Source organism: Bombus impatiens, unplaced genomic scaffold, assembly GCF_000188095.3.
Source record: "Bombus impatiens unplaced genomic scaffold, BIMP_2.2 scf_0208, whole genome shotgun sequence".
Taxonomy (NCBI): Eukaryota; Metazoa; Arthropoda; class Insecta; order Hymenoptera; family Apidae; genus Bombus; species Bombus impatiens.
Genome location: NT_176627.1, coordinates 397,283 through 411,968, shown reverse-complemented (window position 1 = coordinate 411,968; position 14,686 = coordinate 397,283). Strand labels below are relative to the sequence as shown.

The window sequence follows — 14,686 nt, the reverse complement described above, 5'->3', positions numbered from 1 at the left end:
GATGGCGGTGGGCAACGTGGTGCCGGTGGTGCTACTGTTGGTGGTGTTGACGGTGTTTAACACCGTATTGTTCGTCACCAACGACGTGACGGACGCCAAATTCGACGATGATGAGGACAGGCCGGACTTTTTTGCGACCGAGTCCTCGACATCAGAGTGCTGCATCATGTCGCGGTTCCTCCAGCTCTCCGCGATGCTTTCCCGATTCTTCCAAATGGTGGCCACCGTGCTGCTAGCCAGACCCAGCTCGCGCGCCACGTCGCTCTTGCTCTTACCGCGTTCGATCTCTTGGATGATCTTCATTTTCTGCTTGATCGTGAACGCTAGCCGCTTTCGACCCTGCGTTTGTAGGTTTAGGGATGCCCAATAATCGATCGTGTTAATCGGCGGTACGTGATTACGTGGTGGTACGCGTGCGAGTGATACCCGTCGCTCTTTTCGACGACGGTGGCCCGTCCTTCGTTCGAGGAGGACGTTCGTAAACAATTGTTTTGAGCAACTTGGGTGAATGATCGTGGTGGTAGTGGTAGTGGTCGTGATGGTGGTGGTAGGTGGTGGTTGGATTTCTAGCGTGGTCTCACTGTGAAGAGGATAGGCTGAGCCTTTTTCGAGCTTCGTAACCAACTGAAAGTTGGAACAGAACAAACTAAGAGGCTCTACACCAGCGATCTTACGATTCTTCAACGCTATACTCTTTCTTTCTTTTTTGTTTTTTTTTCTCTCTCTATTCTATACCGTATTCGTCGTATTGTCTACATAAAAATTGACTCTTTGTTTTCCCCTCGATCGTCGGTGTAACAAAAATGATTTCTAACGTAGAGAGAAATAAAATGAAACATAGGTGGAAGGGGAAAAAATCGATTAGGATCGATTATACAAGTGAACTGGGCATCCCTAGGCCGCGTTTCAGCTGGTTAATTACATGTATGTATTTTCTGTTTCCCTCTCCTTTCGGCTGACGTTCTTTCATCTCCTCAAAACGTCTTGCTCTGCGCGGGGTAACTGCGTGTTGCGTGTGTTTTCAACAGAGGGGGACCAAGGTGGACACGTATGTGATGTATAGTGCGTGTGAAGGTGGATGCAAGTGAATGCGAAGGAACGAATGAGCGAACGAGTGACAGAGTGATTGAAAATGGGCGATAAGGTCTCGATGGGGGTTTGGTCTGTAGTTTTGGTGTGTCTCGCTTCCTCGGGCGATAGGATATTCCGTTCACTTTGGATATCTTTTGGAAAAGCTATCACAATGGATGGGCTATTAAAGTTTCTACAGTCGCGTATCTACTCGCGTCGGTTTTCGGTCTTCGCCGCGGAAAAATCCTCGAAAATGTTCGACGACACAGTCGAGGATATTTCACGAGATCGTAAACTTGATTTCTCGCACCACGAATCATTCTTTCACCGATGTTCGACGAGCGAGAAAGGAACTTCGTCTGGTATTCGAACAACCGGAGAAGTTTTCCGGGCGAAGTACGCTTTTCCTTTGCGCTCTCGAGATCGTGTACATGTCGATTTTCTTTGTCGTTTTCCTCCATATTCCCTCTATTTCATGCTAAATACTTCTACCAACTTCTCGGCGTTTTGGTCTGTCGAACGAAAGAAATCGAGTCGTGTACACGATCCAGGGCGCAGGTTCTATACGTTCGAGAAAAGGAAGCTAATCTAAATGGATTCTGGTTCTAACCGATTAATCTAACTTCTCACACGATCATTCGCCGTCGATCTATGTGAAATCGGGTGAGAACAAACTATACGACGACAAAGATCGATATATATGAGACTGTCTACAGCGCACACAAAAAGCACCGGGAATTATGCATCATCGAGTTCACGTACACGACTATGGGAACACATCTCGGGCAGACTATCTCGACACGTAGGTGGAGCGAATTATTATCCACTAAAAATACCAAAACCACCGGAAACATCGATGTTTTCAATTTTATGTTCGCCAAGAACAATATCGTTTTAGTCTACTTTTATTTATATCCTGTTTCTATACTGAGAATACTATACAGGTTTCGCTAAGTCGTTAAGAATTTTCAATCACCTAATAAAATTGTTGTAACTGTTGCAATTAGTATCTATTTTCGTAATTTGTAAAATTGAAACGCTTCTAACGATATGTAAAATTTAACGAATATATAGAAAATAACGGAAAAGAAGCAATTCGAAATTGAAACATCGACATCATGGAGGTCTCGATTTTTCTCGACACGATTTATTCTTCCCTCCCATTCTCTCGTACATTTTCTCTCGCTCATTCTCTCTCTATGAAAGCTGCACGGTTCATCGCGGTTCTCATCAATGAAACCCAAAGACTGTCGGGTCGATTCTCGCCGTGTGGAGGACCCGGAAGCGAGATGCAGCCACAAACGATCCTCGATGGGAAACGACTAAAAAGAAACGCGTTCTCGGCTCACTGGCGACGAGGTGCGTAAACGAACAGAAAAATGTATCGAACACAAAACTAAAAAAAGAAACTTTGGAACTAAGGGGTACGAGATTAGGTGGAGAAATTGTTGGTATAGTATATTAGTTTGGAAGAGACTCTGGGAGGACATGCTGGGTTCTCCTGTCACTATTGCTAGCGATTCTCGATCGTCTATAGGGGTTCTTGGTTTTCGTGTGTCCTGGGACATTTTTTCTCTGTTTCTTCTCATTTTTTTTTTGTTGTTTTTGGTTGGTTGTTTGGAATACGTAATGGGTGGTTAAGGGGGTTTCACATATATGCGAGTATATAAAAGTTTTTGGAGTTTTACAAGAATATATCCACTGGAGAAGTATATATATATATGTATGTATATATATAATGTACAAATAGATGTATATATAATATACGTATATAGATATAGATAATATATATATATACATATATGTATATGTATAATATAAATACGACACACACAGAGAGCATGCGACACGCACGACAGGTGGACAAAATACAAAAAAACGTAATAGGTATCCCAAATAGAGTGAGAGAACAGACTCCTTGTGAATGAAACAACGAGAATCGAGACAAAATGTGAAAAGGAAGTAAACACTGTCATAAAAGAGGGGTTTCAACTTACCTCGAGCAGCTGTTGATTTCGAATTTCCCGCTCTCGCCTCACTGCTTCCTGCCTTTCCGTTTTCTCTTGCTCCTTGATGAGCCTGCAACGGGAACACGATTAAGTGATCAATCATTACCGTGATAAATATTAAACCCTTTGTGGCCCGAATAGTATTTTTCTAGAAAGGAAAAATTCAAACTTACAAAGTGTATACTTCAAAAGAAAAAAAAAAGTAGAATATGCAAATTACGAATTGCATTGATGAAAGAAATACATTATCCCATTATATCAGCATAGTTGTGTGAACTAAAATTCGATCAATTGATCTATCATTTACATAATTGATAAATATTTAACCTTCTGCGGTCCAAGTGTTTCTCTAGAACGAGGTAATTCCGCAATTTGCAACTGGGTCGAAACTTAAAACTAGAATTACGAATTGGGTTAATGAAGCGAAGACACTGCCTTATCGACATACATCGTTACATTTATATTTAAAACGATATTCAATGATTTACCTAGCTTGCTCCTTGTGTCGTTGCGCCTCCTCTTTCGCTAGCTTTTTTGCATATGCCAGTTTCTCCCTCTCGTACTGATTGTTTGTTCGCACGTCCCTGAAACCACCTGCGGCTCTCAACTCCTCCAATCTTCTCGCAACTTCCTGAGCGCCCAACCTAACGAATTCCGCCTCCGCGAGACCCATCGTTGGCTGTAGGAATTCACCCACAAGCGGACGAGACGAGAACGAAAAGTTTGCCGTCGTTAAGTCGGGTGGATTCTGTTGCTCCAAAAACTACAAAACACGATTCCAACGTAACATAATCACGTATATATATATATAAAGTACAATCTTTCAGTGCAAAAGAACGAGAAAAAAATATCAAATTAAAATGGATGAAAAATCAATAACGAAGGTATTAAAGGAGAAGAAACAAATCCTTTTCAAGAAAAGGAACTAACCTTCGCCAAATCCGGACTACTCCTGAACGTCTTTCCACAAGGACTATAATAAGACACGTCACCCTTTATCACCCCTGACTTTCCTAATCCCTTGATGACGGTCTCTCGCTTCCAGCCACGCTCAAGCGGCACCTGGAGATCCCTCTCGCTAGGCTTCACTTTTCTTCTCTTCGCGCTAGACACGCCATCCGCGTTGTCGTCGTCGGTGTCCGTCACAACGTCGGTGTTGCTGCCGCTCTCGCTCGTCACGTCCATGTTACTCTCCTCACCGGATACCTCGAGCACCTTGTTCTTCATCTTCTCCTGTAAAGACCGCTATATAGGGAGAATGGTTTTAGTGGAAAATCATAAGTGAAAAAAAACAAAACTGTCCGCGCCCGTGGTTTTCGCTTTGATTTTTCGGTATTTCTTCCTTCGTGATGCTCCATCTGCTTGAAATTTCACTTTTACAGTGAAAATTAATGTAGCTGTGCTCGTTCAAATTCTGATAATTTGCAATTCTCGCGAAACTAGTAGCAATTTCGTTTTGCATAAGAGTGCTCTTGAACTCTTTGACAAGTAAAGAGAATAGATCTGGCAAAAGTAAGAGAACTATTACGTCTTTTCCACTGTCTTTGGATTGCATATTTCTATGAGTGCGACGAAACAAATAGAGCTTAAATAGACATTTGTTCGATTAATTAAATATCATAATGAGAGCACTACTTTGAGCATTTTGTTAGATACGTTTTCATATTAGGCACATTCTGTACACTGTTAAAGTTCCCGTAAATATCACAGTCATTAGATCACATTAAGCTGAAAACACTGAAAATAAGTAATAGAGAACAATAATACTGAACGAGTCATTTGAATCTGGGCTGTACAACTCTATCGAGATTTAAACGAGCACTACTGTAACCGTAGCTTCAATAAAATCAATAAATCAAGATGCTTAACTCATCGAACGTACAAATTGCGTAAAACGAAACAAAGAATATACCCATTTAAAAAAAATCGAAAAATTATTTCCATAATGTATTTACTTACTATGAAATTTACCTGATTCTTGTCATCGGCCTGGCCAGTGGCAGTGGCATGCAATTGAGCAGCCAGAATATTCGACCTAAGTAACGAGACCTGATGAGACAATGGCACACTAGGATCCAAAGTGGGCGTCGGTTTGATTCCCAAAGCTCTACTCTGAGCTAGCAGCGAGGCCACCGTGTTCTTCTTCGGTTTAGATACTCCACGGCCCAAGTTTCTCGGCCGACCATCTTTGTGGTGGGTTGTGCTGGCGCTCTCGCTCTCCTCGCTTCCGCTGCTCGGTCGTTGAGGTGAATCCGCTGCAGCGAACAGCTGCGCCAAGGATGGACTCGGCGATGCTGGCACCGGCACGGAATTCTGTGGCACCCTTCGAGGCTTCGGTCCTGGCTTTCTTCTCGCTAGTTGTGGAAACAGTCGGTTTATACGAAATATGGTACAAGATTTTATTTGAAACTTCGTAATTTTTGCATTAAAATTTCTTTTCCAGTTCGCGATGGATGACACTCCAGCTCAAAAGTTTGGAGTTTCAAAAGAAATAATGATGTCCTTAATTAAATAACTATTTTATTCATAATTCTCTTATAGCGTTAAGATTGTAATTAATTATATGTAAAAATGAAACCTGTGTGTTATAATTATAATTCTTATTTCTTAAAGAAATGTACAAAAAAGATTTGTTTTGTTTGCTCTAACATTTTGAGCAGCTATGTACGTCAAACTCTTATTGGTCATTGTCACAAATTTATCAGATATATCAACACATCCATCAAACGTTTATGGACAATCTACGTGTCACAATACAGTGACATTACTTTATCAGGTGTGAATGAAGTTTCAGTTATAGTAAAAGTTCCTCTTTTATCGATCTAAAGCTGGACATCAAAATCTAAATCTAAAATTAGAATCAGTTTAACTTAAAACAAATACACTTATCTTCAAATTACTAAGTTACTTGTTAAAATAGAGTGTTTCATATATGCAATATGAAGTATGAAAAGATAAAACATTCATAGAAGTTTTTTTCTTGTATTTCTCAGTTGCAGTAGATTATCATAAATAAGCATTATTCACAGCCCTCGTTTCTAGTACATTTATTTCGATTCTTTACATTATTTTATTGTTTGGCCTGGTTCCATTGACTGACTCCATAGTGTATATGATTACTGTAGTCGTTGCGAATGGGTCAATCTATTCAGGTATTGTTGCGATATCGTTTGATGTTTTTGAATCATTTGAATCTTTGCGCAAATGTAATACTTACAAGTTCGATCGGAGGCGAGTAACGACTGACTTAAATTACTGAGCTGACTGAGCGGCTGACTGCCTGAAATCGGCGAGCTACTGCTCGTCGTCGAGGGTTTCAGAGAGAGGTTCAGCGGCGCGTCCGAATCATTCGAATTGCTCGCGTTAGTGGTTGTTGTATACGACGATGGCGCTGGTAAGGCAGAGCCGTTTGTCGAGTGCGCCGGCAGTTTGATCACCTCCACGCGATCCACCGACTCCCTATAATCGTTCGACTCGGTCTGAAAGAAATACAAACGACAATATTACACCCAGTACTCTTAGGATCATCTTTGGGATTTAACTTTGAAACTCTGTCTTCTAAGCTCTTCAATTCAGCCAACCGACTATATTAAACAGATTTAATTTTTGATTGATATTGTGCAGTGCATGGAATGCATTATTCACAAGATATCTGATATCAAATAGATTAGAAATGTGATGATTCTTACACTCACTACACGCTAATTAATATTTTATAGGATGCACTGTCCTCGAGACATTTAGTATCAAATATATAAAGACTACAGCGATTCTTTCACTCACTATAGCATAATTAGTATTGTATAGAATGCATCATACGACATATAACATTTATATTTATCTAGAGGATTCTATTGCGAATTTTTAAACGTTTACAAATATGTATACTAATGTGTCCTAATCTTTAAAATCATACAGACTTTTCTACTAGAATTTGACTTTACTAACTAGTCTTGTCTTCAATTATTTGATGAACCTTTAATTAGAAAATTTATACATTTCTTGGCTGAGAATACACAGATTTCCACCCTAAGATAAATTGACTATATAACTATTTTTTAGACTACTTCCATTCTATCATAGCATTCTAAAATAGAAAATGATAATTACCCCCGTGCGATTATATTTTCTCGGTTCCATCATTAACGAGGATGTCGTGGTGTTTGTCTGATGAGCACTCAGAGCAGGTACCGGCGGTGGATGCACACTCACACTCGGTGTGTCTAAGGATATAGTCTTCTTCCTCCCGCGGTTCGTTGTGCCAGGAACCTTTGGACCGACTATGCTCGACGTGTACTTGATAATCTCCGTATCAGGTGGTAGGCGTACACCTCCTAATATACTGCTAGGATCGCTAAATAAATATAATTTAAATAATCATTTAGATCATTCAATCTCTTGTTTGCATTTCGACCGAATCTTGCAAGATTTACGAACGAGATACTTTTACTTAAATTTTCAATCCATGCGTTTAGTAGCCCTTCAAGCACACGATTATCGTATATTGAATTAATTATTGTAATATAGATATAACTGAATAAGATTGATATAAAAATAATTTTATAATCAAAGAATCATTCTATAATAATAAGAGCTTATAATACAGCATCAAAGTATTAGAGACGAATATGCGAAAGGATGAATATAATCTATGTCCACAAAGGGCTAAAATGTTAACCGCGCGTAATCGTCTTTTTTTCCGCGACTATTTTGAATATTAAATACAACGGAACGGGCGACTAGTTAAAGGACAAATTGTTTAAAACGGCGCGACGTTAAGGGCCATCGAGCAATCATAACAACGAAATTACACGGTTACAAGCATCGTATGAAAGTTAAATGAACAGGAGAGTGCCGGTAGCGCGGAATTCACGGGGGAGAGAGAGAGAGAGAGAGAGAGAGAAATGGAAATAGAGAAAAATACCCCATGAATTGCGAATAACAAATATCGATCGTGCACGAGCATCTCTTTCGATTCGTTTTGTTTTATCTCCTTCCTCTTCTCTTTCATTTTTATTCATTTTACGTATCATTTTCTTTTCTCTTTTCTTTTTTTTTAGATTCGTCGTTGTTATTAATATTTTTACTTTTTTTTGTTCGTTCTTAACGATCTCTCACCTGCCCTCTTTCGCAGAACTGTAGGCGTATCGGCAAGCGTGGAAAAATAATTAATGGGAAACGGTAAGTGCGCTGCGGACGCGGGGCGTCTGTTAAAAAATAATGAAAACGGGAAAACCATCGATTTAACGAGCGTGCACACTCGTACCTGACAACGTTCGTTTGCGAATTCGGCGTGCTGCTGGTCGACGTGCTGTGATGAGACGACGTGACTGGTGCTTGAGTCGAAACCGGTAAACTGCTGCCCGTCATACTCGGCGTCGTCGAGCTGCTACTGCTCGCTGGCGTCTTGTGACTCTTACTTGACTTAGCTTTTGGTTCATAGGAAACAGAGACACTTTATCATTATTCATTCTTTTATACGCACTACCAAGTACGAGAAAGATAAAAGAAATTTCAAAAGTTTGATTAAAAATTACTAAGTTGTTTTACTCTTTCGTTACTAGACATTTGTAATTACGATTCTTATAACAAAGAATAATTCATGGTTGCCATATAAAAAGAGTTCATATTTTCTGAAGGAATACGGTATAACTTCATTTATCTGAATTAATTTCAATTTGAAGGTATTGATTTTCACTATTATTTATAATTTTTCATTCACATTGAGGCTGGGATTGCATTCAGATAAGTCGACAGGAGTTTGTTTAATCAAACATAACTAGAATTTCGTCGCAATATATAAATGAAGTTCAGATAAATGCTGTTTTACTATAGTTTTTGCAAAGAGCAATGAAACCAGTATTATACTTGTGACATTGACTTGTGTGTACAATTATTTTTAAAAAATATGGTTAAAATATTGCGTTTATTTCGTTGACAAGAGATAAACTACTAAAAGCATCTTTTATAAATAAAATTGCAAAAGTATTTTATATGCTTAGAGATATAATTAGATAATTTAATTATACGGTACTAACGCAATTACACGTGTCTCATACAGTGTATTTTTATCACGTGACTGTATTTTTTCTAATTGTTGTGGCGAAAGAGTTGAACAAATTCTGAAGAATTTTAATCTCGTGTGATTTCAGTAATTATATAGTGAAATTGGCAGCATTTAAAAACATATTAAACGATCTAATCTAAAATTATTAGAATCAAATGTGAACAAAAGTAATGAACAGGAATAATATTAAATAAGGAAGAATGAAAGATTGTAAATTTGTGATACTTACACTTACTAGACTTGTGTGACGATAGGGACGGGGGATTAAGTAGAGAGGCAGGATAGGGTGGCAGAAGGCTCTCGGCACCAGGCGGAAATCCGGGTAGCCCTGCCGCTCCTTGTAACCTCGCGAGGTAGTCCTGTGCAGCTAAATGTGAGGCCATTGTCCACCACGCTGCACTAGCAGGATTGATACCTACAAATTTCAAATTGTTAGCTTCATTTTCACGTTGCTATCTTATAGTCGTTCATAATCATAATCACTTTATTATTATTCATTCTACTGTGTTCCCTAAGACATTTTCAACACAATCGTGTTTTTCTACCGTTAAAAAATGTTTAAAGTTGAAGAAACATATGAAAAAATCGTTGTTGATATGCATGATTTCTTGTTCCAATTTCACCTTTTGCTTGTTAAAACAAGAGTGAAATTGGGACATAAAAATTCGAGAACCGCAGCAAATTAACCATGTATTACTAACCCAGATACGCTCGAATTTCTCTTGTATGATGTTTTTGTAAATATTCATTTGTTTGTATTAATGTTGAATATATCGTTTAATATTTTATGATACTGTTTATTATTCGTTTATTGTCTGAAACGCGCAAACAAAAAAATGACGTCAAATTGTCAAAACTCGTAAAATGAAATTTTAGGGCGATGACAAGCATATCTATGTTAATACTACGCTGAATTACTTTAAATTGAATTATAGATTTAATTCATACATTTAGTTTACGAATAAAAAATATGAACTCCTATGAAATTTCACAATTGAAGACACTGGTGCAATATGAAGTCAGCTTTATTGTTAAGTAACTTAAGTAAACCAATAAAAACTAACTGAAAATTAATCAAAATCAAATTTACAAAATAGCTAATATTACAGCTATCAATAATTTGAAAATATTCAAGAACAGACAGGTAATGGAAGTTTATTTTATTCCTAAATCAAGCAAACAATCAGGATAGGTAATAGAAAACTACCTGACAGACTAACGAATTTTAAAATTTCTATGAAAGACAAGCGTAACTTACCACTGATTCTCCTCTACGGGTTTCATGTAAAACCGTTAAATACCTATACCGTTTTTCCCTCTCCAGACAATACAATTTATATATTTCTACTGCTACTTTCGTATTCCTGTAAACCCTCCAATTACACAGTCCATTCTATACTAACATTGATATCTCTATAATATGTAGGATAACAATGAAATTACCTAAACTCGCAGCCTGACTGGCAGCTACACTCAGAGTACCAAGGCTGCTATGGGAGTATGGAGGTGGTGGTGGAGCGGAAGCTGGTGTGTGCCCCCCGAATCCAGGAGCAGAGCCACCACGGCCCAAGATGGCATAAGCCGATGGTAAATGATGGGCCCCCAATCCATACCCGCCCGGCATTCCGCCGAATAACGACGAAGCTGCACTGTCGCCTCGAGGCCAATACGCTGCAATCAAAATCAAATTGGCACGTTCAATTAAAGGTACTTACACGAGTGTAGAGACGTTATCGTTTAATTTCTTTGAAAAACAAACTTCTATTAGGTTATGTATGTTTATGATTATATATACAATATATGTATACAGGAGTAGTTTTCTATGGAATATTTTCATGAGCCAGGACATTATTAATAAGATAACTAGAACATGAAACGTTCAATTTGTGCTAAATATCGTAGGTGTTCCAATACTTATTAGACGCCACTGTAAATAAAATTTCAGTTTGAATTGAACTCTTTTAATATACCAATTATCACTTATAAATTACATCACTTATAAACTACTTATTAGTTAATAATATATCATGCTTTTTATACTTAACAATATCTGTAGCTAATTTATAGTGATACATACTCATCGTTAAATTAAGTATACCCTTTTTTCTTGCTATGGTACAGCTGGGACGTTTAATGAATTTTTGAGTTTTAATATTAACGAGAGATTTTACCCATTACTTTCTAATATGCAAATTTACGAACAATATTCTGAACGTGTTACACGAGAAAATTAAAATGGTGCCTGTTCTGCGTATTTGTTGAGTGGTAAAATGAATAAATAACAGATATATGGCCGCCGTAAGAAAACAACGTCTTTGAGGGATGTACTTTCGATTTACAACTGCGATCGATATTGCGAATCCTCTTCATATATTGCGATATATAATATTGCGATAACTTCATAGCGAATCATCTCTATAACGCTGTACGTAGAAGTAGTCCTATTTACATAACCTCCGAGTTCGATCATTTCGACAATTATCTACGATCTTACAAAATGTTTGGGTATTTTCTTATTCAATCCCGTTATTTGTTATTGTAATTTCATTATTATTATTACTACTACTACTGCCAATTTGAATACTATTATTAATATACGTATATACAATTGAAATAAATTTGTTGCTCCTGTGCGTCCTGCTAGCCATTTTTCAAACAACCCATTTTCTTTAGTCTTGAGGTGAATTTGGTGCCAAAGAAATACTCGGCGATGCACAACGGTATATTTATTTAACAATCCTCGCTTTCGTACAATTCTCTATTTCAACTCACTATTCTCACTTCGTGGTTAAAACTCGACTGTTTTCTTCGTCCGATTTGTTTCTTTTGTCGCCCTTCGATATCCCCACTACGCACTCGTTCGTTAGGCATCCGCCACTGTTGCCACGTTCTCCTTCTTCCAAATATTCGGCGGAAGGATCGTAGAGATACCGAAGGTTCATTTGGCCTGTCGACCTTACGCTTCGGTGATGTACTTTGTGTATCGACGAAACCGTTAGAAAGTTTTGTTGTCAAATGCCGCTAGTCTGATGCCAAACGCTACAAGGTAGGAATTTAATGCTTTGATAATTCATTGCCGAAAATACGTTACTACTAATTCCCAACCATCGTTGAAGTAATCGTTAAAGATTCCATTATTTAATTAAATGTTTAACTAACAATGAAACGGGAGAGCAGAAAAGAAGCTTCAAATTTTCATTACCAATACTAGCTGCAAACATTGTTGAGCACTCAGATTCGTACTCGTGTAACACGATACTGGTGCATACACGCACACACCCGTCGGCAATTCCAGTTAATTAACCAATTATCCGCGAGCGTCATACGCAATTGATTTACCTCCCGGAATTAAATATAATTCAGTACGGGAGGTTCGCAGAGCGCCAGCACGTACGTACGGCGTTGCCGAAAAATATTTGTAAATTCGGGAAACGAAGAGATAATTAGAGGGCCGGCCAGATATTTCGCCCTCGTTATGTAACCCCGTTAATGGACGCTGGAAACTTCGATCGCGAACGATGCGAAAAGATTGAAATGCGCAAGAACAACCTATCTGCTTACACACAACCCAAAACCTGATAGTTTAAATATTTCGAAAATCATTGGCTTAGAAGATTCAAAATTTCAATACCTTTTCAGTAATTAATGAAAAGAAAATTCCAACAGATTAATACAAAATTTAGCAATTTAATTAAAAGGGAAAAAGAGGAATACCTTAGAAATTATCAATTCGGAAGATTAGAAGTTTCCTTAACGTTTCAATAATCCATGAATGGAAAATTTCCGCAGGTTTTATTCAAAGATTTAAGAAAGAAAGAAAAAAGGAAACATTACCCTAATCTTTTAGCGTGTGACACGTCTTATATGTTTATATGTCTTTTTTATATACAGTAGAACTCCATTTATCTGAATCTACCAGAGAATGAACAATTCATATAACTGGAGTTCACATAATAGGAATTCACAAATTTTCTTCACCATTTATTATTCTTCGCTCGTATAATATAATATGAGTTCAGGTAACTAAAATTCCACTGAAATAAGTTGCGCCGTAGGTTTACTTTTATTTCTCAAGTTGGTAATAACTTACACCAATTGCTAATAACCTATCGTTGTGCCAGAATAACACTAACGTTTGACCGATTAAATTTCCCTAGTACAACGAATTATCCCTATCGAGGCGATTAACAATTAAATTGTTATCGGCTGTATCAACGATCGTAATGATACGCAGAACAGGAAGCGAGAAATAAATTGCAGTGTACACATTGCTGGAACTCGTTATGACGATGCCGTTTAGGCGAGATAAATAAAAACGGCGGATGCCGATACTTTCTAATTTTCATGAAGTGCTAACGATTTTCATAAAACCTTTCTTTAGTTATACGACTGTGATCAAGCATCGAGGATATCCTACGGTCCCTATGAAATTACCCTAAATCTCCTCTATTACGCGTTCTTGCCTCGAATAATGATAGTGCTTTGACTGGCTGCGATTACGCTTCGTACTGATATACGAAGTTGAGCTTCTATTCTTTCTTTTTAAGTAGAATCATCAATGAATACAGATAGCTGTAAGTATCGGTTGAATGAAATTATACAGAAGGAGACGATTCAACTTCAATGGCAAATAATGGACTCGGTTCGAACTGAAACTAAACTGTATAATCGAAGCTTTCATTTGACATTCTTTTTAGAAATTAAATGTAATGGAGACACACAGAACAAGTTAATCATTCGATTCCTGGCAAATTAAACGCTAGTCATATATTTTAATATTAAAGTTTTATATAAAGATTCATAATCTAAACAGTTAGCTAATTAATAATCATTGCAAATATCTATTGCTATAATTTGACGACTAGTATTTTCTTAAGTAGAAAACGATAATTAAGAAGAGGCATAGCCCTTAGACAAGCAATAAACATTTATTAATTTTTATACATCCGTGGAAATATTTTTTTTATAATTTAATGTGCGCCACTAATCTCTATGTTCATAATTGCATAAGAACGTTGGATAGATTTTGCAATAACTTTAATTGCAATAATTTAAAAAACAAACACTATCCTATACGACAAACAGCACTAGAACAACTTACATAATTTTATACTCGTATAATTGCGTAAATTAATGTATGCATATGCAACATGCAAACGCAAATAATACAACCGTGACTGGTCAACGATATGTAAAAGCACGAGATTACATAAATAATCAGTTTGCGAGATCTTTCGTAATTTCACTCATAGATGAGATAAATTAAGAATACTACATGCAAATATATGTAAAATATTTATTTTATGCTTTCGAAAATAAATTTCCTATAATTTTCCAAATGAAATGAATTATTGTTATTAATATCGAATCATTTATAGCGTCAGAAACTGAACTAAAATCTAATCCTGAGATGCTTGGTCCATGGGTGTGAACAGTTGATCTTTATTAATCGGATCAATAATATTATACCATTTAATAAAATGTTATCTACCATTCAGAAATCAAAGATCAATCGACCTTGGAATTCCCCCCCCCCCCC

General features: G+C 37.4%; 1 protein-coding gene across 17 annotated transcripts in view; it reads right to left on the bottom strand.

The window, feature by feature from the left end:
* Positions 1–14,686, bottom strand: part of LOC100749908 (bromodomain adjacent to zinc finger domain protein 2B) — a 235,866-nt gene that overhangs the window by 20,801 nt on the left and 200,379 nt on the right. For 13 of the 17 annotated variants that reach the window (XM_024366294.2, XM_024366304.2, XM_024366302.2 and 10 more), the window contains 10 exons: positions 10,591–10,818; positions 9,377–9,562; positions 8,347–8,509; positions 8,199–8,216; positions 7,191–7,434; positions 6,298–6,559; positions 5,052–5,434; positions 4,011–4,325; positions 3,569–3,843; positions 3,069–3,150 (listed from right to left, as the gene is read on the bottom strand). In XM_024366294.2, coding sequence (XP_024222062.1) covers positions 3,069–3,150; positions 3,569–3,843; positions 4,011–4,325; positions 5,052–5,434; positions 6,298–6,559; positions 7,191–7,434; positions 8,199–8,216; positions 8,347–8,509; positions 9,377–9,562; positions 10,591–10,818 — 2,156 coding nt within the window. Of the gene's footprint in view, positions 1–3,068; positions 3,151–3,568; positions 3,844–4,010; positions 4,326–5,051; positions 5,435–6,297; positions 6,560–7,190; positions 7,435–8,198; positions 8,217–8,346; positions 8,510–9,376; positions 9,563–10,590; positions 10,819–11,745; positions 11,900–14,686 lie in introns of those variants that run through there. The other 4 variants (XM_033319757.1, XM_024366309.2, XM_024366301.2 and 1 more) reach the window with 4 other exon arrangements.